General features: G+C 43.7%; 1 protein-coding gene across 3 annotated transcripts in view; it reads right to left on the bottom strand.

Moving 5' to 3' along the window:
* Positions 1-7,561: 7,561 nt before the first annotated feature.
* Sdha (succinate dehydrogenase complex flavoprotein subunit A) overlaps positions 7,562-23,870 on the bottom strand; it is a 35,949-nt gene continuing 19,640 nt past the window's right edge. For 2 of the 3 annotated variants that reach the window (XM_004845101.4, XM_013072383.3), the window contains exons 5-15: positions 23,542-23,706; positions 22,087-22,235; positions 19,422-19,546; positions 17,693-17,861; positions 16,436-16,631; positions 15,527-15,698; positions 13,934-14,052; positions 10,982-11,093; positions 10,684-10,814; positions 9,330-9,443; positions 7,562-7,882 (exon numbers count right to left, since the gene is read on the bottom strand). In XM_004845101.4, coding sequence (XP_004845158.1) covers positions 7,796-7,882; positions 9,330-9,443; positions 10,684-10,814; positions 10,982-11,093; positions 13,934-14,052; positions 15,527-15,698; positions 16,436-16,631; positions 17,693-17,861; positions 19,422-19,546; positions 22,087-22,235; positions 23,542-23,706 — 1,539 coding nt within the window. In that variant the 3' untranslated portion in view covers positions 7,562-7,795. Of the gene's footprint in view, positions 7,883-9,329; positions 9,488-10,683; positions 10,815-10,981; positions 11,094-13,933; positions 14,053-15,526; positions 15,699-16,435; positions 16,632-17,692; positions 17,862-19,421; positions 19,547-22,086; positions 22,236-23,541; positions 23,707-23,870 lie in introns of those variants that run through there. The other variant, XM_004845102.4, reaches the window with a different exon arrangement.

The raw sequence follows: 23,870 nt of genomic DNA, 5'->3' as shown, positions 1-23,870 counted from the left end.
TCACCTTTCCTTTACACCAATCTGAGATGAGTCACAGCCCTGTTCTGTGGCCTACCACAAGTCTTCCAAAGGCCCCTTGTCACTTAGAGGTGGGAGGCTGCCATGGATGTGTATGAGGGGTCACTATGTTAGGGAGATTAACATAGTGGGACATAAGAGCCCAGTCATCTCACAGTGCCACGATCTATCTCCTTGCCTGTCTCAGATTGAGTTTCCTCCTGACCCGGCCTGTTCTAGGATTTCCAGGAGTTGAGAAATTAACTGAAAGCTAACACTTTCCTCCCTACAATAATGTTAATAGCATCATGTGTCCAAATATTGGGCCAATCTTTCATTTGGCCTAATTTCTCTGAGCCAATTTGAAAATACCTTAGGATCCTTAAAATTTTCCTAAATGCTGACTTTTTCTGGATGCTATGGTTCCTGTCTTAGTTGCTTTTCTCTTGTTGCTGAGGCAAAATACCTGATACCAAGTTAAAGAGGAAACAGTTTATTTAGCACACAGTTTGTAGAGGTTTCAGTCCATAATTGGCAGGCTCCAAGGCAGGGTGGCACATGGGAGAGGAACAACAACAGTTCGTGGTGGCATAAGATGATAAGTAGCAAAGCAACAAGGGATGACGACAGCTCTTTCTGCCCCTTGTATTTTATTCAGACTACTTAGGGTAGCACTCATACCTTTAAACCTAGTGCCCTCAGGCCTAGTATTGCACCACGATTCAATCACACATTCTAGATTCAACCACCTCTGAAAAGGCACCACTTACGACTGCATGAGGCTTTGAGGGGACATCTACACACAAGTCATAACACTAACACTTCCCATATTGCATTTTCTTGTTCATCTGGGCTTTGGCACATAACAAACCAACAAATACTTGTTAAATGAATGGATGACCAGATGGGTCACGTGCCCACCCTATTCTGTGTACGTGTAGGTACAGTTACACATATGGGGTTTTGTTTTTTTTGGTTTTTTTGCAATGCTGGGGATCCAACCTAGGGACTCATGCAGGCTAAGCAATGTTCTACCATTGACCTACGTCCCTATTCCTTTTTCAGATTTTTATTTTGGGATATGCACTCATTAAGTTGTCTAAGCTGGCCTTAAAGTTGTGAGCCTTTTCCTTTTCCACCTGCAACCCCCACCCGTGCGCCACACCGGTTGCACACCCCTCGCTCTGAGCTCCCGGCTCCTACTAAGCTAGGTGCCGGTTCTCCCTTCAGTCATCATTATGATTATCTATTGGGACCTCATCAGCCACCATGAGATGTTCTCTGACATTTACAAGATCTGGGAGATCAAGGGTGGGCTGTGCCTGTAGGTGGAGGGCAAGATGGTCAGTAGAACAGAGGGCAACGCTGATGACTCGCTCATTGGTGGAAACGCCTCTGCTGAAGGCCCAGTAGTCACTGGTGTTAATATTATCATGAACCATCACTTGCAGGAAACCAGCTTCACAAAAGAGCCCTACAAGAAGTACATTAAAGACTATATAAAATCAATCGAAGGCAAACTTGAAGAACAAAGACCAGAAAGAGTAAAACCTTTTATGACAGGAGCTGCAGAACAAATCAAGCACATCCTTGCTAATTTCAAAAACGATCAGTTCTTTATTGGTGCAAACATGAATCCAGATGGTATGGTTGCTCTCCTGGACTCCAGTGAGGATGGTGTGACCCCATTTATGATTTTAAGGATGCTTTAGAAATGGAAAGATGTTAATGGATTTGGCAGTTACCTTGGATCTATCACTTGTCATAACTGGCTGCTGCTTGTCATCTACACAGCACCGGGATTCTAGACAAATGGGACTGATGTCATCTTGAATGCTTCCTTTATTTTGACTGTGATTTATTTGAAGTAGAGGCATTGTTTTTTAGGGAAAGAACCAAAATATGTTACGTAGGTTGTCTAAAAATAAAGTGTATTTAAACTAGAAAAAGAATTGTGATCCTCCTGCCTGTGCCTCGCAAGTAGCTGGGATAGCTGGTGTGTACTGCCACACATAGCAGAACCAGTGATTCCTTGGGGAGCCCTGGTTTCTTAGTAGGGAATACCACAATCCGGGTGCATGGTACATCCACTGCTCCTGGGGCAGAGGTAGGAAATGTGTATTGTTGGAAAGAACAAGGATGAATTTACTTACATTCCCATTTCATATTTTGAATTGCAGGGTTTTTAGTTAACCTTTGATCTTATTCTTGTCTTTCTCAGAAAAATCTGAGTTTAAATATTAAGATAATTGGTTATTAGCTTTAACTTACCTACACATAAGACTAATAACAAGCTGGGTATGGTGGCACAGTCCTATAATCCCAGCACTTGGGAAGCTGAGGTAGGAGGATTGCCAGCCTGGGCTACATAGTGAGTTCAGGGCCAGCCTGAAATACAAAGCAAGACCCTGTCTCAAAAAACCAAAAACTGGGGCTGGGGATTTAGTTCAGTGGTTCTGCCGGCTGCCTTGCAAACGCAAGGTCCCAAGTTCGATCCCTGGTACCAAAAAACCAAAACCAAAACCAAACCAGAACAAAACCCCCCCAAAAAACAAAAGACTATTAATAATGACATTGCTGAATGAAATTTGGGGTTTCTTAATGACTTTTTTGTTCTTTTTTATGATGACTATTTTTCTTTGTAGTTCACTGATTTGTACAAAGTACCATGTGCTAACACCCTGGAATAACCCCTCTGCAACTGTCCCTGGATCAATATGCAGGTGGGCTGGATGCTATTGATGCCCAGGTCCACAGGCTGGCATACTTTGTGCCTAAGGGCATCCTCCAGAGCAGCTGTAGTGCAATGGGGGCAGGTGAGAAGTGCAGAAACCCATGTTCCCGGGCTGCCAAGCTCACAGTGGGAACCAGTTCCCCAGCACATCTGTCCTTCCTTCTGGGCCTCTGACTTCCTACCTCCTTTCAACTGCTGCTCCAATTCCCTTCCAAATTCTTGTCTCTGGTCAGCTTTTTTTTTAGTACTAGGGATCGAACTTGGGACCTTGGGCTTTTGAGGCAGGTGCCTGGCTAAATCGCTGGCCCTGGGTCGCTTCTATAGAGGCCAGTTTAAATCAGTTCAGTTCATTCATTTCAGATTCTAATTTTCAATTTTAGGGATTGTCTAAAAATTTATTTTGGAAATATGCAAAACATTTGTCCAAAGTATTACTTCCTAGTATATTCTGTCCCATTCCTATCCAGCCCCGGCATTGCCCATACTCCCACTTTTCTTTAAATCTTTCTGGTGTCTTCAGAGAAAAGAAACCAAAAATGCATGTGCACAGTATTAAATATACTGCTGTGCACTGTATCAAGGCCATCCTCATTCCTTCTCACAGATATGCAGCACTCCACTACTTGGATGAATACACCTTATCTCCTACCCATGGGTCTTTTGCTGTTTCCAGTATTTAAAATGCCATGGCCAATAACTACACACTCATTTAATTTCTTGAGGGGGATTCCTAGAGCTGCAGAGTCAAAGGACAAATGTATATATAATTTTGTTACATGTCATGAAATTGTCTTCCATAATAGCTGTAATGTTCTGCATTCCCACTAACCATTTACAAGAGCTTCACATCCTACATCCTCTCAGGAAATATATGGCAACAAACTTGTGGATGTTCATCAATCACATAGGTGGGAAATTTTATTGGGCTTTTTATTTTGGGGCTAGTATTTTAACTACTGCTTTGAGGTAAAATTAGTGAAGATAATGAACATATCCACTACCTACAAGTGCCCTCCTGCTCCAGGGGAACCTGCCCCCAGGCTTATGTTCATCTCATTAGGCAAAATGGATTTAGTCTGTCTCTCACACATCACAAAAGTCTTAGCTCCAGTGTTGCTGAAAAGTCCAAAGTCTCTGAGACTCAATGCAAACTCTTAGCTGTAAGCCTCTGTAAAAATCAAGATGTTAAATATTTCTAAAGTACAATGGTATAAATATTCTCATTCCAAAATGGATGAATAGATCTGCTTGCCCTCACTACATGTTGGTTAGCATTCTCTAGTGCTACAATCACACAGCACATGGTTTTTTGATGGCTTCTTTCTGGGAATAATGATTTTGAGATTCATCCATTCTGCAGAATGTACCACCAGGTCATTCCTTCAAATGGAGAGGAGCACTTTGTGAGTGCAATATAGCGTCCCTTCCCAGGTGTGATGGGTTGTTCTCTCACTGTCTCATGCAATTGACCAAAAACGCCCAGGTGGTTTTCAGTGGCTAGATTTCCACTTGCTGTTTTTATATTGTTCCTGTCTGGGAACCTAAGATACTGGGTCTATATTTACATCTAAACTTTTCTGCCTAATTGTTGAGTGCCCACTCAATTACTCAATTTTATTTTGCATTATATCCTAGCATTCCCCAAAGTCTAGCCCAGAATAAATAATTTAACTCCTAAAGAACACAATTGCTGGCCACTGAGCATGAAAAGAAAACATAGTGTGAGGAGAGAGGTCACATCCCTTCCTATGTTCAATATCCCACAGTGACCATGTCTTCACGTGCAAAATTAATGCACTGCTGCCTGGCCTGCCTTATGAAAAGCATTTCTTACCAAAACAAAGAACCACAGAACAGTCCAAGGAAGAAATTTATATTATTTTCTAATGGAAAATTTTGTAAAGAATGCATTCATTGCTTAACCTGAGTTGGACCTTTTTTTCCTCCCAGACAGGTTCTCATTATATAGTTTAGCCTGGCCTTGCAGCAAGTGCTGGGATTATAAGGCTTGAGCCATGATGCCTGGTTTGAGTTGATTTTTTTTTTTTTTTTTTTAAAGAGATTGGCCTGAACTGGGTGTGGTGGGGTCTGCCTGTAATCCCAGCACTTAGGAAGCTGAGGCGGGATTGCTGTAAGTTCAAGGGCAGTTTGGGCCACATAGTGAGCTCAAGGACACCCTGCACTACAAAGAGACCTTGTCTCAAAAAACAGAGAGAGAGAGAGAGAGAGAGGAAACAGCCTAAAAATAAAAACTTCACTTACTACATTGGTTTCATAGGTTTACCTACAAAACTGCTAAGAACAAGGAGGAAATATTAGTTTGCTTCATTTGCTATCAGACACCAAAATTCTTTTTGGTACTGGGGATCGAACTTGGGTCCTTGTGCTTGCGCAGCAGGTGGCGAAACCACTGAGCTAAATCCCTGGCCCCAAAAATTCTTAAACAAAACAAAAACACAACAAAATTTCTGGATTTTGACGTAGCAGAATATGAAGATAATGACCTTGGGATTTCAGGCCAACATATGCCAAATGGATTTGGAAATACAGGTTATGGTTTAGACCCAAACATCCCTCACAAATTCTCAAGTATCTGGAGGTGAGGCCTGGTCAGAAGAGGACTGGAAGGGTTTATCCTTGTCCCTGGGCCCTCCTTTGTTTCTCTGCTTCCTCTCTGCCATGGGGAGAGCAGCTTTCCTCCATCATGCTGCTTCTGCCTTGGAGCCAGCCAACAATGGTTGGAAACCTCTGAAAACTGAACCAAATAAACCTGTCCTTCGTAACTTAGGTGCCAGGTATTTTGTCCCAGTGACAGGAAAGTGACTAATACAGAAAATTGGTTTCCAGAAGTGGGGTTGTTAATGTAGTAGTTAGGTACAACTGTATCGTACCATGTGGTTCAGAAACCTTTGGAAATGGTTTGCAGGAGGAATTTGGTTAGTTTTGGAGATACCTGCTGAAGAAGCTTTAGAATGCTACAAGCAGCCTGATGGGTGATTTTGGTTGGAGCTCTGAAGACCAGAAGGCAGGCTCATGAGGTTTCAGTTGCAAATGAACACTACTAAAAACTGGACTAGTTTAGTTAATGTAACCGTGTGTTACATTCTGGCAAGGAATTTGTCTACATTTTGCCCATTTTGTCCTAGACGTCCTGTAAAACTGAATTTAAAGGTGGTCAACTAATTAATCTGTCAGAGGAAATGTCAAGGCAGCCCAGTGTTCATGCTATGGCGTGGATACTGATGGCAATGCTTTTAAGCTGGATGTATAATGAGAATTAGGAGCAGATAACAAAAAATATACCCAAAAGATGTGAAAAGTTTGCAGTTTTTCCAGAAAGATAGCTCCTAGAAGTAGAGGCTAAGAAAACCATGATTGTTGAAGATTAGCTTTGAAGAGAAGCCAAGTACTCTGCATAAGATAATAGGAAAGATGACTTGAGGACACCTCAGGAAATAGCCAGATACCACCCATCCAAGGTACATGAAAGGATAAACTCAGCTGGGTATGGTAGCACCCACATTTGGGATGCTAAGAAGGATCAGCATAAGTTAGAGACCAACCTGAAATACATAGTGAATTCAAGCCCATTCTGAAATACAAGAGGGCCTGTCATAATCAAAAAGGGTAAACTCCTTTGAATGACTGCTTTTTTTGAGAAGAGTCTCAGGGCATTCTGCTCATTCAGGGCTACACCTAGATAAGTGCATCCCTGAGTTCAGCCATCCTTGGCACTCAGAGGCTCAGCAGCCATGCTGTTGCCCAAGCTGGTGGCATATCTTGGTGTCACCCACGTGGTACCTATTTTTTAAGAGTTGTGGGTTCACTGACTTCCATCCAGGTTTTGGAAGGCCTGGGAGGCCACAAAAGGGGCCTTGGAGAGGGCAGTGTGTGAAGCTAAAGGTGCAGTGGAGACACCAGGAACCTGGAGATGTCACTAATGCAGAACTGAGGAAAGCTGTAGGCAATATGCAGAGCCTGCCTGAGAGAGAGGCCATGTGGGTTGAAACTAGCAATGATATAGGGGTGGGGCTACCCAAGCCCTCTGGAGCTCACATCTTATCACCTGCCGCAGGTGCTGGAGATGGTTTTAGTATTTGTCCTGCTGGGTTTCAGTCTTGCTTTGGTCTAATTCCTGGCTATTCTACTTATTCCTTTTGGAAGGCAGCTATGCTCACCCCTGTATCACCAACACAGATCTATTCATCCATTTTGGAATGGGAATATTTATACCATTGTACTTTAGAAGTATTCAACATCTTGATTTTTTTTTTTGGTACTGGGGATCGAATTCAGGACCTTGGGCTTTCAAGGCAGGAGCCAAAACCACTGAGCTAAATCCCCGGCCCTAACATCTTGATTTTTACAGAGGCTTACAGCTAACAGTTTGCCTTGAGTCACAGACACTTTGGACTTTCCAGGAACACTGGAGCTAAGACTTTTATGATGCATAAGAAACAGACTAAATGCATCTTGCCTAATGAGATGGACATAAGTCTTTTGGAAATGTTATGATTCTGACCTAAAACAAAATGTCCCTTAAAAGCTTCATGTATTTGGAGGTGAAGCCTGATCAGAAAAGGTGAGTCACTAGGGGCATGACCTGGAAGGGTGTCTTGTCCCTGGCTTCTCCCTTCACTTTCTGCTTCCTGGTTACCACAGGTTAAGCAACTTTCCCTCACAATAATCTTTCACTATGCCATTTTGGCTTTACAGCCAACCACAGACTGAACCCACTGGAAACTGTGAAACAAATAAACCTTTCTTCCTTTAAACTGTAGGTATCGGGTAGACAGTCCCAGTGATGGGAAAGTGACTAACACAGAAAAGTTTTTGTTTCTGTTTTATTTAGGACTGGTGCTCAGTATTACACTTCACAGAATAAAGCAAGGGACAAAGGCAGACCTGGCTATCCCTTGCCTGAGAATGGCAAGCTGCTGGCCATTCTGAAGCAAATTCACTGTTTAGGAGAGTAGGGAATTTACTGAAGCAGGTAAGAGAGGAATACTTGGACAAGGTATGATGCAAAATTACAGAAGCTGATTCTGCAACTGCTGGGTCTCATCAGTAGGAGCGAATGGCAGGGGGAACCGTGGAGCAGTCAGCCTCATTTAAGGTCTTGTCGATGACAGGCCTATATTCCAGGGTGACCTTGAAAAGAAGAGTCAGGGGAAATTAGAATACAGGAGTATACAAACAGCTATCTCCTGTGGTGCTTCCAAGAAAATTTATGAAGTATAGTTTCAGGAATGGGAACTTGAGGGAGTCATAACCTGGAAAGTGATCAGTATATACAACAGGGCTGGTTACATTAATCCATAAGTAAATCCATAAATTCCACATGGTAGAAAAGAGCAATTAAAGTAACATTGTACAAGATTCTTCAAAGGTGCCGGGCATGGCGGTGCACACCTGTAATCCCAGTACTTGGGAGGCTGAGGCAGGAGGATTGCCATGAGTCTGAGGCCAGCCTGGGCTACATAGTGAGTTCAAGGCCAGCCTGAACTACATAGCCAAAGTCTGTCTTAAAAAACAAAAAAAAATCTTCATGCTTTGCCACTGTCATACTTAGTTTAAACTCCTACTTGAAAGTGAATATTTAAACACAGAAGTATGTACTCATAGGAAAGTGTAAGTACACATATACATAAAACTTGGAAGAAATATTTCAAACCATAATGGGTGATCTCTGATTGATGGGCTTATAAATGTTTGTTCTGTACTTTCTGAACTTCCCAAAATGAGTATTTCTTTTACAATCACTCCCTGCTTGTTAAAGGAGGAAGTCTGACTTCCATACAATATTAGAAAATGGCCCTTGTAATAAATTCTGAATGGGGCCAAGGATTTAGCTCAGTGGTTCCGGAGCCTGGCTTACAAGCACAAGGTCCCGAGTTCGATCCCCAGTACCACCCCACCCCCAAAAAATCTGAAAACAACCGAGTTAACACACACTAGGCTTTTATATAGTGTGATGACACTGTTCACCTTGCTTTCTAAAGACCCAGATAAATGATTATAGGACCACCTCTCACAAGCCACAAAAAGTTTAAAGGTAAAAGTTATCTTGTTTCAGAATCTTAATGCCCAGAGAAATGTTAAATGGGAGATTTGAGTGTCAGTGGACAAGACAGAAGCTCACAGCTTCAGCTACTGTCTCCTGCCTGTGCCCTGTTCTGCATGCTCAGGCTAGGGATGCTAAAGCTGCATCATCTCTACTGGGCTTCTCAGCAGTGGCTCTCCGGTGATCCAGACACTGGGATGGAAGGTAAAGGTGTCTCCTGGCTCCCTGGGCTCCAGTGAGTTGCTATAGCGGTTGGCTGTGCCCCTCTGTAGTCACCATCTCCTACCTGGCCACCAGCCCTCAGACACTTGATCCCCACCCAGTACTCTTCAGCCAGCACATGCCTCAGGAGCTGACCCTGAATTTAGGCTCCCCTGAACCACCACAGGCCCTGGGATCTGTTTCCAGAAGATGCCTGCTTCATGGAGTGTCCTTTTTTGTGGTGCCTCAAATCTGTCAACAGCTGGTTTAGGTCTGGGCTGCTTCTCCCAGCTGGTCACTACCAAAGTCCTGAGTACAGAACAGCTCACATACCTTCCCAGTCTTGATGTCCACATAGGAAAGGGTGTGCTTCCTCCAGTGCTCCCCAAATGGCCTCTTCTGCTGCCCCTGGATGGGCTTGGAGTAATCAAACTCATCAATCCGCACCTGAAGTCAGAAATGCACCCACCTCTTATCATTCATTCAGGTCACTGTCAGAAAACGAAGCAAACATTAAAACCATGCACAAGAGATGAGCACAGGAGGTGGACAGCATTGGTAAATTCAGGACCTGCTGAGGACCTGTGGGTTTTTTTAGTCTGCAGTGAATCCAGTGTCCATGTCTACATTTTTTCCTACAATTCCATGGGTGAATATTGGGAGTTAGATATCATTTATACACCTAAAACTTTATCAAATAGTTTCTTTCTACCACACACCCTGGGAGATTTTTCCGTCTTTCAGTCATTCTTATTTAAATGTTTTAACTTTAATAACTGTATTCAAATTTCAAGAACTCAGAGTAGCGGAATTCTTTTTCGGCACTGGGAATCGAACTGTGGGGCAGGTGGCAGAACCGCTGAGCTAATTCCCTGGATGCAGAGTAGCGGAATTCTAGTGAGGAAACCCTGCTTGAGGGAATGGGTAAGAGCAAGAGCCTCTTCCAATAAAAACCAGAGGCCCAAATAAATACTTGGCCATTTCTGCTGAATGAAGTGGGATGAGCAGAAGAGAGGCCTTTCCCCTTTCCTAGGCACAGTTGGGCTGCCACACAGTTCCTGGGCTGTACATAACACAACCATAAGATGAGCTTCCCCAGGGTACCAGGTTCTGCCTCACACTTGAAGTTCATTCATTTCAACCCAAGAGCCAACCCTGGAGAGGCCTCCAGCCTTAGTACATACTCGGAGACATGCCTGCCATTTCTTCCTTCATCTGCCTGGTCACTACAGGATATAGCAATAAGACCTCACAGAGTAAATGGAAACCACTCCTGTTTAACCAACTTTCTTGTCACCTATGTCACCCTGCGCTGTACTGGGCCGAAGCCTTTGTCTGTCTCACAGGAAGTCTAACCCTTCAGCCAAAGCATTCCTTCTGACCTTCCAGCCACACTCGAAGCCTACTCTGAACCACTGTGTGGTCTGTATGCTCACATCAGGTACGAGGCAATGACTCACCCAGCACTTGAATTCGGTAAGTTATCATTTCCTAGCCATGGGACCGCAGCCCATTGAAAACCAGGCTTGTTTTGCTCAGATACTGTTCCAAGGCAACAAAAAAGTCCCATGGTTCCGAAGTCAGTGAGACCAAAAGTAAAAGGTACAGGGAGAAATTAAGTATAGAGTGCAGGGGCTGGGTGGCAGCCCCAGGAGTACACCAAGTGCACAAGCCTATCTCCACACACCTTGTAATCTTCCCTGGCATGGGCACCCCGTGACTCCTTCCGTGCCTCTGCTCCATAGATGGTCTGAAGTGCACAGAGCAACAGGTTCTGCAGCTCCAGGGTCTCCACCAGGTCTGTGTTCCAGACCATTCCTGGGGACACACAAGGACCCATGAGAGGTAGACAGAATCCAGTTACAGGGGACTGGCCTTACGGCCATGGGCAGAGCCATCCAGGAAGCAGACACAGAACTCAGCCAGGCAAACAGGACCGACATGAAGCCCCCTGTAGAGGGAAGGGGCTCACGCTCTTGGCTCACCTCTGTCAAACGTCTTCAGGTGCTTCAGGTCTCCATAGAGCTGGCTGATTTTCTCACAGCCTTCTTGCAGCACGCTTCCCACACGGAATACTGCAGCATGATTCTGCATTGTCTGTTAACAGGGATCAGTGGCAAACTTTTAACCCCCAGAAGCCAAGCCAGAGAACTGTTAAAACCTTTAGCCTAGTTTTCCTGCCTTTCATTTTATGTTAACACATTTATGTAAACTAAACAGATAAAACTCTCAAACTGTGTGTGTGTGTGTGTGTGTGGTTCTTTTTGGCAGTACAGGGGATTTCCTCATACATGCCAGGCAAGTGCTCTACCGCTGGGCAATATCCCTAGTTCCTCCATTTTTAAAAAACTTCAGACCTGAGCTCGCTAAATTGTCTAGGCTGGCCTTAAACTTGTGACACCCCTGTCTCAGCCTGAGTAGCTAGGATTTACAAGTATCACCATACCCAGCTTTTGAATTTTAAAATGGAACTGTGATTAAAACTTTTAAAAAAATGTTTCCATCATTCCATTCTGTACAGTACCTGACTCCTAACAGATCTGCTTACATCACCAAGAAGAACGTTTTACGTGTCTGGCAGCACTTTATGGAACATAGCTGAATCCAGGTGGACTTCCCCTGAGCCAGGATGCTCTGAATGGTGCGCAATGAACCAGGCAATTGCTAATTCCCTTCTATGAAGATACAGCAGCCCCACACAGACCCTGGAACACCTAGTGCTCTGGGTCTACGATGAATGTGACATAGGCCTGCAGCACCCCCTTGTGATACAAACTAGGATGTACTTAGAAGATGTAGTGGGCAGTGGCAGGTGCAGAAGTGGTTCAGAGGCAGAGGGAGGAGGAGCAGAGGCCCTAAGAACTTCAAAAACCCTTAAGGCCTGGCCCTTCCCAGGCATTGGGGCAATTGGTCTTCTGATTATTCTGTTAAGCTCCTCACATTCAAATGTCTTTGTAATTTATGTTTACGCCCATAACACACAGGCCAGGAAACAAACCTCAAGTTCACTCTGGTATGCTGAGAAATCATTGGGCACCCTTGACCTGAGGTCAAATCCACAGGGCCACCCCGCTGAGTGAGGTTCTCTACTCTCTACTTGCAGCGTCATGGCATGGACACTAGCTTTCTTCTGGGGTCTCCTTTGTTCCACTGCCTGAATGTCTCTTCCTCTACCGATTTCAGACTAGTGCAGCTTTAACTGGAAGACATTTGATCTAACATTCTTTAGACTGATATGTAATTGTAAAACTATAATGCAAGCCATCCCTAATGGTTTCTCAGGACAAATGAAAATAAAAACCGTGTTTCAGAATTTGGTAAATATTAATTCAACATTCTTTCATATCTTCAATTTTATAGTTTTTGCCTGTACTGTGAATAATTATCGATTTATGGGAGATTGGTACCGAAATATTAAAAGCTACTGATTTCTATACAAGAATATTTTATCCAGACATCTTACTATTTTGTTTTTCAGTTTATGTCTTGGAGTTTTTAGGTAATCATATCAATAAGACAATTTTGTTGATTCCTTTTCAATATATATTTCATTTCTTTGATTCCTTCTGTATAAGCTATAGTCAGCATAAAAACTGCTTTCTCCACAGAAGTAAACCTTCCTTGAGTAGAGGGACTCTTGGTTGCTTGTTGGGTGACTCCACTTCCAATGGTGCCTACACTCAGCAGGTTGGAGGCTATGCCTTTTGGTGAGAAGGTAATGCCTCTACTATTTCCATCTCAGAGTATCTCATGGGTTTTCTGTCTCCATACTCAGTGCAGGCTATCAACAAATGCAGTGACTACACCTGTCCCAGCTGGCTTCTCCCTTAATACCAGTACCTGCTCAGTCCTGTTGAGCATAACTCAGCCTACTTCTGGGCCTCATTGGTGCTACTGTTCTCACAAAGCCTCCTGAAGCCCAGTCCCTCCAGAAGACAGAAATATACAAACCTCTGAGCAAGGTGAGGAGTACCTTTTGTTCCCTTTGGTGTCTGTGTGCGTGTGTCACTGTGCCCCTTTCAGAAAAGGATTAAGGAAGGGGTTTCTTTTTAGAAAATACCCACATGCCAAAATTGCCACAAATAATCTTAAGTAAAGAGAACTTGCATTCATGGACCAAGAATCCCTGTTCTAGAAGAATTTGTTCCATAGTATTTTGATACATAGTATTTTTTACTGATCTAAACCTGTGTTTTCCAATGCAGAACGACATGTTGCCATTTATATTAAAACTGAAATAGTGAAAATTGAATTTCTTAGACTGACCACATTTCAAGTGCTTCTTAGCCCCCATGGTTGGTGGCTAGTATCCTGGACAGTAAAGGCAGGGGACATTCCTACACCACAGGACAGTGCTGATGGAGAAGGGAACCTCCAGCTCCCACCCATGGTCTTTCTCCCTCTTCCTGATTTCCTTTAGGTAGAACAAAGGGTCTGGTGTAAAGACATTTCCAGAGTGGTTGGAAGCTGGGTGAGGTGACAGGGTTAATTCTGTGCCAAGAGGATATAAGCTCGGACGCTGTACTGACCCTAGGAGGTGTGGCATACACCTCTCCCTGCTGTTCCTCCTTCTGGCTGTGAGGCACATGAAAGCCAGGGTTGATTTGAGGATGGACACCAGGCTCAAGTCTGCCAAAGATGCCATGACTCCAATGCCAAGTAGCCACTATTTCTGCCTGGTTTGCTGACCTCCAGCCTTCTGTGTAGAAAATAATGCATTTTTGTCTATGTGAGGTCTACTGACTACTCTTATATTTTTTTTTGTTTTGGTACCAAGGATCAAACTCGGGACTTTGTGCTTCTGAGGCAGGCGACGGAACCACTGAGCTAAATCCCCGGCCCCTCTTATATTTTTATTGGAGACAGCAAGGAACATGGGCTTCCTGCTGTTTGGCCCACATGCCCCTGTGGGCAGCTAGGCTAGCATCTGCTCTTACCTTTTGCATGTTGAGACGCAGTTCTGATGTTCTTATGCTTCCATCAGCAAATCTCAACTTGTCAAGATTAGTGACAGACTCTTCCCCGGCATTTGGTTTAACTGGAGGAACTTTATCTCCTAAATAAAAAGGGGAAGGAGGCTAGAATTTAACTTTTTAAAAACATTTTAGAAAACCAGATGGATTTAGAAAACCAGATTAATCTGATACTCAAATGTGTAACAGAGCCTTGCCAGGACTTTGGAGAGTGTGGAGTAATCTTAGCCAGCAGCAACCTGAACACCAAACTGAGAACATCTACTGACCTGTGGCTAACTTGCAAGAACAAAGACAAGATTTCTGGCACATGGTAGGTGTCCAACATGTAATCCTGGCACGAACAAAGAGAAACCATGTCTAAACTTAAAAAACAGATTTGTGGCACATGGAAACACATTTTCATTAGGAATGTATGACTAAAAAGTAGTAGCTAACAATAATGATTTATACCACCAATTAGAAAATACAATGAAAAGAAAATAGCCCCTTCTCAGTGGCATCGCAAAGTGCATTTCGAGGAACAAACAATTGTTTTATGAAACTTCTAAAGAGAAAAGTATAATTGTCCACTGAAGGCCACCAAAGGAAACTGGAATAAATGGAAGGAGAGAAAAATCTTGGTCTTGGATAGGAAAACCCATGTTATAAAAATCTTCATTCTACCTAAATTAGTTTCCGCTTAATTCTCAGCGTAAGCATTACTTTTATAAAGAGTAAAAACAATAACAATTTCCTTTAAAAAGAAAAGATCAGCCAAAACCCATCCTGTCCCTGAGAAAGGGAGCCATGACCCAATCCTTTGCTTGTGTCACCTCTTCTTTAATAGATGACTTGTGGTGGTGGGGTGAAGGGAGGGCTAGGAATGGGGAAAAAATAAGAACCAAGATGCATTATGTAAAGGTACAATTCCCAATGAGAAATGTAATTGTGTTGTATACCTACAATGTACCACTAAAAGAATTTAACAACAACAAAAAAGATGACTTGTATTTTGTTTTAGAACACTAATTTTCTCAAGAAATTATATATTCATCTATCTCTACTATTTAAAATATTTCACCGCAAATAAGTAAGCTCTACCAGGAAAGTAGCATATACTAAACTTCCCTTCAAAATAACAATTTCCTAGTTATGACTTTTTTTTTCTTTTGGTACCGGGGATCGAACTTGGGACCTTGTGCTTGCGAGGCAGACAGTGGAACCACTGAGCTAAATCCCCAGCCCTGGTCATGACTTTTTAAAGTACCAACTAACAACTGGAAAAAAAAAAAATGATCAAAAAAAGTCCCTCACTTTCTTAACTCCCACTCACCTCATCTCAACATCATCACCACACAATCGCTGGACTTCTCTATTCCCACTTCTAGAGGAAAACGAAACTACATACTTCTGTGAGAACCAAGCATATTCTTACCAACCAATCAAGAATCCTGGGCCAGAGATTTAGCTCAGTGGTGCCGTTACCTGCCTTGAAAGCACAAGGTCCGGAGTTCAATCCCCAGTACCCAAAAAAAAGACTCCTGAAGAGCCCTGGTGCTTGAAGAGAGCACATACCTGGTCTGGAAGACTCTGCAATGCTTAGGGCACAGGCCCGTCCAAAGACTACCAGGTCCAGAAGGGAGTTTGCCCCAAGCCTGTTGGCACCATGCACTGAGGCACAGGCAGCCTCCCCACAGGCATAGAGGCCAGGCACAACCTGATCCTGGCCATTAACATGCTTCAGCACCTGCAGGAAAGATTTCAGATTAGACTGTAAGGTGCTGGGGTTGACACAGGCTCCCCGTCCCCAGAATGGGCTTCTGAGCTTGAGGCAGGGATGAAGGTCATGACTGCTCTCTTAGAGGGAGCCCTTTGGTATATCCCCAGCTCCCTCTGCCTTTGAACACTCACCATGATGAGTAAGTCAAAGGACCCTGTGCCAGTATTTGTGGCTTCTCCCCCAGGTCCAGTATACCTGAGAGCCTCCCTTAAAACACCTGGCTTGGCCACTGTGCATGCAGTCTTGGCTCACACTAAGAGAGCATGGCAGGCAGAAGGCCATCAACAGCGAGGAAGACTGAAGGGTACTTCAGACCCTTCCACTCACTGCTGATCTGTGAAGGGAGAATAATAATCCTCTCAACCCTGACCAGAAGACCAAAGTGGAGGCGCCAGCTGACACCACCCTACGTACCAATCACAAAGACCACAGACTGACAAAGTTACTATAAAAATAACACAGCACCATCCAGGAAAGTAATAAAATAAACTGTTCATGATATTAGAGCTATGGTGAAATTAATACACTATTGGTAATGAACCGTTATTACCAAGTGAACGCAAACTTTGCAACCTAACTGAAGCTCTTCCTGCCCTCTAGAAATAGCAACTTATAGTAACTGTAAACTACCAAGTAACACTGTATGTTTTCATCTTTGCCTGTGAGGTCTAAGAGTACCAAAGAGGCGGTCCTGGTGTCTTCACCTGCCCCCTGTAGTTGGTGGGAATCCCACCCATGTTGTAATGCACGGTGGGGAGGACAGGGATTGGCTCCTTGGTGACATCCACGCCAGCAAAGATCATGGCTGTCTCTGAGATGCCAGGCAAGCGGGTGGCCAGCTGCTCAGGGGGCAGATGGTGTAGCTGCAGGTAGACATGATCTTTCTCAGGGCCACAGCCTCTGGGAAAACAAAATATTTTAACATAAGGCAAAGAACAGCAACGAGAGCAAATGTTCATTATGGAAACATATGAATCCAACATTTTTTGTTATAGAAGAAAAATTTACCATTATGGTTTCTCTTTCATCAAGTATTCTTTTTTTTTGGTACCGGGGATCGAACTTGGGTCCTTGCGCTTGTGAGGCAGGTGGCGGAACCACTGAGCTAAATCCCCGGCACATCAAGTATTCTTTAAGCATCCACCGTGTGCCATGAACTCTGCATTCATTGAACTCACACTCCAGTCTTGACCAAAATTTGCTATATTTTCCTTGGTAAATGCATTCAAAGTCCTCTGTGTCAAGTACTCCAAAAAGCCATTTTTATATAAAAACATAAAACCTACACAGGCTATACCAGCAGGCACAGAACATGTGTCACTGCACTGAAGAACAGGGTCAGAGATGAGTGTGGTAGTGTATAACTATAATCCCAACACTGGGGAAATCGAGGCAGGAGGATTGCCGTGAGTTTGAGATCAGCTTGGGCTACATAGCAAGTTCAAAGCCAGCCTGAACTATATGGTGAGTGTCTCAAAAACCAAAAGAACTGGGTCAGGCACTGGGAGCCTGGAGTTCTTACTAAGGGACAGGTAATATCACACTCCAAAGGCTGCAAACACTTGTGGCATGAGGACTATAACACAACTTCTAAGGCTCACCCGCCAACTTCAGGCTGGTGCATCTCTTTCCTACAGAGTACCTATCACTCAGTTCTCTTACAGACCTGATATGAGAAAGATTTACACTTAACTGGCTAAAATTCCCAAAATGCAGTAGAAAGATATCACAACCTCATGGATAGCAGTGAGAGGAAAACAAGTAACTTTATATTAGTGGGTAGATGTACAAGTGCGTGCCACAAAGGTAAGGGTAGGGTGTCCAAGCTGGAAGCTGCACAGCCCAGATGTTAAAATGTAGAAGTGACCAACAGACAAAGAAGTGAAGGCGAAATGCTGAGCCCGGGTGCCATGTGTACCCACTGGAACACACTCACACATCTCGAAGTGAATCACACACACCTTCCTTCACGGATCTCCAGAGTCATGGACCGACATACAATATCTCGGGATGCCAGGTCCTTCGCGACGGGGGCATATCTCTCCATGAACCTCTCACCCTCACTGTTAATGAGAATGCCTCCTTCTCCACGGCATCCTTCTGTGATGAGACAACCAGCACCATATATGCCTGTAAAAACACCAGGTCACCAAACATCTGTTAGTGAACAATGGCTAGGTCCATGTTTCAGGCGCCTAGTTCTTTTTTCAGGACATGGGGGGCAGAGGGAACGGACCCAACGGGACGATGACAGGACAGTGGGCATTACACTTCAAAACAACACAGCAAGAGAGAAAAAAGCCAAGAAGTAGTATAAGTGTGCATAACAAGCACTGAAGAAGTTGAATGCACAAAACAGGTACAGAAGGAATGACGTGACCCAGTTAGAGTGCTGCCCAGGACTGACTGAATTCCATGTGTGCTGAATGTCTCGACTTTAATTTTTAAACATACTTTTGTACCATGAACATGGTAACTACTTTAGGCAGGGATAACCAGCCTCGATAATTCCTATCTAAGGTACTCAAATAGCAACAAGGACATATACTATTGTCATTACTTACACTGCATTTGTTATGAACAGTCCTAGCTACTGCACACACTTGCAAGGACCGAGTCAGAACCTACAGAGCAGTCTCTGGTGCTGTTTGCTTGTACCCTCCTCCATGCACATGCTTGTGCATATACCGCTATGTTCTAAAAGGGCCCTAGGTAATATCATCTCCATCTTCAGAGATAAACAAGTTAAATTAATGCTGTGTAATTCATTGGAGTCACACAGCTGGAAAGGCCAGAGCCCAAATTCAAACCTTGTCAGTACAATGTGGTCTGTACTTTTAACTATGACTGAGTCCTTGAACTTCACAAAAAATGAGTAATGCCAAGTCTCAAATTTTAACAAAAGATGCCAATAAGTAAATAAATGTGTGAAAGTTAAAACTTTCTTGAGTACATGAAAGGTATTTATATGCATTAAAAACAAGAATGTGGGGGCCGGGGATTTAGCTCAGTGGTTCCAGTGCCTGCCGCGCAAGCGCAAGTTGATACCCATTGCCAAAAAAAAAAAAAGAAAAGAAACCCTCCAAACAGCACTTTAGAGAGGAAATTCAAAGGCTCAGTGATAGTTTCTCGGACAACAATAACAATAATAACAACAAAAACAACAACAACAACAACAACAAAAAACCCCAACAGATATGTTTCATCCCTGCCAGGGATCAGAAGGGAAATACCATCAGAGAAAAGACAAAAAGGTCTGGTTCCTTGCTACCACCCGTGGGGCCTCCTCAGCTCCAGGTCAGAGCAGCAGCCCAGGGAGTGCAGGACCAGTCACCCCAGCCTGTCTTCTGCAGACTCACTTCTGGACAACATCCCCTAATTCAGAACTGCAATGGTCGCCTGTGTGTTAAAGCTTCTGACGCCACACTTGCATCAACCGTGTGACAGACCAGGAAAGCCTCACTTGCCCATGATGAGCTCCCTATCTGTCACAGTTTCATCCTAACTTCACAAACCTTAGTAAAAGGACCTGATGTTTTTTCTACAAAACAAACTCATCCTAAACTGCCTTCAATCAATCAAGGAAAAATCTTCTTGAGGACCAAAGTGTGCCAGTACCTGAAACTGTTAAGAACTATGTAGGAACCACATGCTTACAAGCCCACTGCCAGGCATGGCATCGTGTCCTACCTGTGGGGTGGAACTGCACAAACTCCAAGTCCTGGCAGGGAAGGCCAGCTCTGGTAATCATGGCTGTGCCATCACCAGTGGTGGTGTGGGCAGAGGTGCAGCTGAAGTAGGTCCGCCCATAGCCTCTGGAAATGACAAGAGTTCAGTGACTACACGCAGCAGCAAACACCAGGACTTCTTCCTCGGAAGACTGAGTCAGAACCTACAGAGCAGTCTCTGGTGCTGTTTGCTTGTACCCTCCTCCATTCACATGCTTGTGCATATACCATGTACAACTGAGAAGGCCATGCCTGTGACACTCTGGCCCTGAGATGAGGCCTAGGGAGACAGAGAAGTGAGGCTCATTTATATTTTAGTACTTTGTGCCATTTGAATAATTTCCTTGCTAAGTGTGTGTGTATATAATTTTTTTTGGAGACAGGATCTCACTCTGTAGTTCAGGCTGGCCTCGAACTCACAGTGATCCTCCTGCCTTAGCCTCTCAAGTTGTGGGATCACAGGCATGCGCCACTACATCCCGCAAGTATCTTATTTCTATAATGAAATTTTTAAAGTATTTATGGTTTTGGGCTTTTTTTCTTATTCTTTTTTCCCCCAGCTTGCTGAGATGATTGATAAAAATTGTATGTAGGGCCAGGGATTTAGCTCAGTGATGCTGGCAACTGTCATGCAAGCACAAGGTCTCAAGTTTGATCCCCAGTACCAAAACAAAACAAAACAAAACAAACAGTATGTGTGTGTCTGTAATAGTTTGTGTCTAGATGTCCCCCCAAAGCCTCATAGGGCTTTATGGAGGTGGCTGGATCCAGGGTGTATGATGCTGGGATTGGTTCATGGTGCAGTGCTAGGACTAAGGCTGCTCCACCCTGGGTGTGAGCCTGAATAGGAGAGAAGGGGCAGAAAGAAGGTTGTTGCTGGTCACTTGCTGCTTCTGCTGCCTTCTGCCTGCCACGAACTGTTTCTCCTCTGTGATATCCCTCTGCCATGCCACCCTGCCTTAGAGATAGGCAATTATAGAATGAAACTTCTACAGACTGAGCTGAAATAAACTTTTTCTCCTTTAACTCTGGGTGTTGGGCATTTCATCTCAGCAACAAGAAAAGTAACTAAAACAGTGTCCAACATGATGATCCAAGTGTATACAATGTAAAGTGACTACCACAATCCAATCAGTTAACATCTATCATCTCACATAATTATCGATTTTGTGGTGTGGACTCTGAAGCCTCTGAGTAAATTTCAGGTATATGTACATTATTACTACCATAACCAGTATGCTATGTCCATTAAGTCTCAGAACTAATTCATCTATGATTCAGATTTGGACCTCTAGCTAATCCCCCACACTCCAGCCTCTGGCAACCACCATTTTACTGTTTCTGAGATTAACATTTTTTGATTTTATACAAAATTAAGACCATGCAGTATTTATTTTTTTGTGCCTGGCTATTTCATTTAGCACAATGTCTTCCAGGTATATCCATATTGTCTCAAACGTCAAGATTTGCATTTTTCTTATGGGTAAATAATATTCCAATCCCTATATATAACATTTTATCCATCAATAAACAAGCTGATTGCTTATCTTGGTGATGACGAATAATATGATAATGAATGTGGAACATAGGCATGGAGATATCTCCAGGATGTGCTAGCTTCACTGACTCTGGATACATCCCCAGGGTTGAGACTGCTGGATCAGATGGTAGCTCTATTTATAGTTTTTTGAAGAAACTCCACACTACAATTGACATGCCCACCACCAGTCTATGAGAGTTCCCTTTTCTTGTTCTTTTGGGTCTTTTGGTACCGGCAATCAAACTCAGGACCTTGCACTTGCCAGGCAGGTGCAGCACCATTGAGCTACATCGTCAGCCTGAGAGTTCCCTTTTATGTCCACATCAACACTTGTCATCCTTTGTCTTTTTGCTATTAGCCAGTTTCACAGGTGTGAGGTATTATCTCCTTGTGGTTTTGCTTTGAATTTCCTCTCACTAGTGACGCTGAGCACCTCTTCATAAACTTGCGGGCTATGTGTGTGTCTTCTTTGGACAAATGTTTATTCAGGCCCTATGCCCATTTTTTGGTATTTTTGCCGTTTACTTATATGAATTCATTATATTTTGAACAGTAACCTCTTATTAGGTATGTGTTTTGTATTATAATCTAATTTGTTGGTTGCCTTTTCATTTTGATGATTGCTCCCTTTGCTATCTAGAAATTTCTTACTTTTAAAAATGGTAAAAATGATAGTGCATAAAGTGAAATGTAGTTATTTTTAGCATTTGCACAAACAGACTGTTTCTATTCTAGGAGTCAGTATCCAAAGTAACCATGAAAGCCAGAAAGGCGACACCAGAGCACATCCTGTGACTGGCCAGGCTGTTTCCTCACCTTGAAGCAGGAGGACAAGCCACGCGGTCCTCAGGGCCATCCTGCTGTGGCTGGTGACAGCCTCTGACATGACTGAGGGTGCACCGTGCTCCCACCACCTCCACCTCCACGAGAGGAGGTGCCAAGGCCTGGGAAGATCACCTCCTGTACAAAGTGTTAACCAGACCCATGTCTGGACCATTATTCTGTAATACCCACATTTTTATTAAAGAGACACTGAGATTCAACTTTTCTATAGAGAAATGAAATAGAATAAAAATCAGATCCATACCCAGTAGCAACAACAGTGTTCTTTGCTCTTAGGCGATGTATGGACCCATCTTCTATGCACAGTGCAATCACACCACGACATTCCCCATCTTCCATCAAGAGATCCAAGGCAAAATACTCTACAAAATAGCTGGTATCGTATCGCAGAGACTGTTAAGAAAAAAGGTCCCACATTTTAAATTGCATTTAGGGTAAGTGTTAAATCAACAAACACTTAAAATGCAAAGGATTAAACCATGTGAACACACTAAAGAACTTGAGCCTGCTGTTAACAGATGAGGTAAGTCTAAGGAGACACTGGGGTTGAAACAGTCACAAGCTGCACCTCACATTGGAGTCAGTGCCTACAATGCTGTAAAAGCACAAAAAAGCATTCTACTTTTAGCACTATATAGGAAATGTATGCAGACACATGACAACGTGTGTCAGAGTGAATACAGCAGGCTTTGAACTGCTCCCTGTTGGCAACATGTGCCTTATTGTGACACAACCTTCAGAGGTATTCCAGCTCTCCTATGCATGTAGCACTGAATGCCCTGAGAATTTGGTACCACAGTGAGGCCAGGGATCACAGAGTCATGACCCAGACCAGCTACTGGCCACAGTAACTGTGTGGCAACTTTGATAATGAAACTAAAACATTCGATTCAACTTCTCAGTCATACCAGCTACAACTGCAATAGCCACACAGGGCTAGTGCCTGCCCAGTGGGTCAATGCAGACAACCCCATTTCCATGCCCACAGAGGTCAACACTGGATAGCATTCCTGTGCTGGATGAATATAAGTGGCCCTTGGAAACGTGGGCCAGCCCCTAAATGACAATTCCATGATAGGCAGGTCCTGCCAGACTGTCAATGTACTCAGTCATTGGGAAGCCACTGGTGTCTTTTTTTTTTTGGTACCAGGGATCGAACTCAGGACCCTACACTTGCGAGGCAGGTGGCGGAACTACTGAGCTAAATCCCCAGCCCAGGCCAATGATGTCTTAACTCCTGCTGCATCCATCTGCAAATAACAAGAGTTCAGAATGTTGATGCTCTGATTATGCCAAAAATGGGTCCTGACTGCCCAATGACTGCTGTCCCTCAAGTCATCCTCCAGTTTTAAAGCTAAGTATTAAAACAAATGAGACAGTCCAGGAACTCAGTAGTAGTGGAAGAACATTAGCCTATCTGCTATTCTCACATTTGGAGTGTGATGGACCAAAGGTCCAACCTGGTATGCAACAATTACTGGGTCAATTTTCCAAAAACAGACAGAGGAAACAATATGTGCTTTTTCATAGCATGTCCAGTACTTTCATATTAACAATTAATGTCGTATAGGTAATCTTTGTTGCTTTTTAAGCAATGCCTGGGCTGACTCCCTGCTGTCCTCTGAGCCATCCCCACAGTCACCACAGGCCTTGTCTGACCAGACCATGCCCCTTCATGTCCTGGACACAGGCACCTCACCCTTCCATACAAGGTGTGCAGGAGTGAGTGGCCAGTCCGATCAGCCACACAGCAGCACCGGTGGGCCTGCCCGCCTTTCCCAAACTTGAGGCTCTGCCCACCAAATGCACGCTGGTAAATCCTCCCATCTTCGGTTCTGCTAAATGGCATGCCATAATTTTCTAGCTGTGAAACAAGAACAAACAAAAGACTATTACCTTAAAGAAGTGAAGATACTCATGGCTAATTTTCCCTAAACAACTATAACACAAATCTACAAAACCCATACTAATATACTCTATGAAAAAAATCAATACTTCAGAAAAGTTTCCTTATTAAGTAAACTGAAC

This window comes from Heterocephalus glaber, unplaced genomic scaffold, assembly GCF_053883595.1.
Source record: "Heterocephalus glaber isolate CG9 unplaced genomic scaffold, H.glaber_assembly_v1.0 deba00001537, whole genome shotgun sequence".
NCBI classification, from domain to species: Eukaryota; Metazoa; Chordata; class Mammalia; order Rodentia; family Bathyergidae; genus Heterocephalus; species Heterocephalus glaber.
This window is presented reverse-complemented; position numbering and strand designations above follow the sequence as displayed.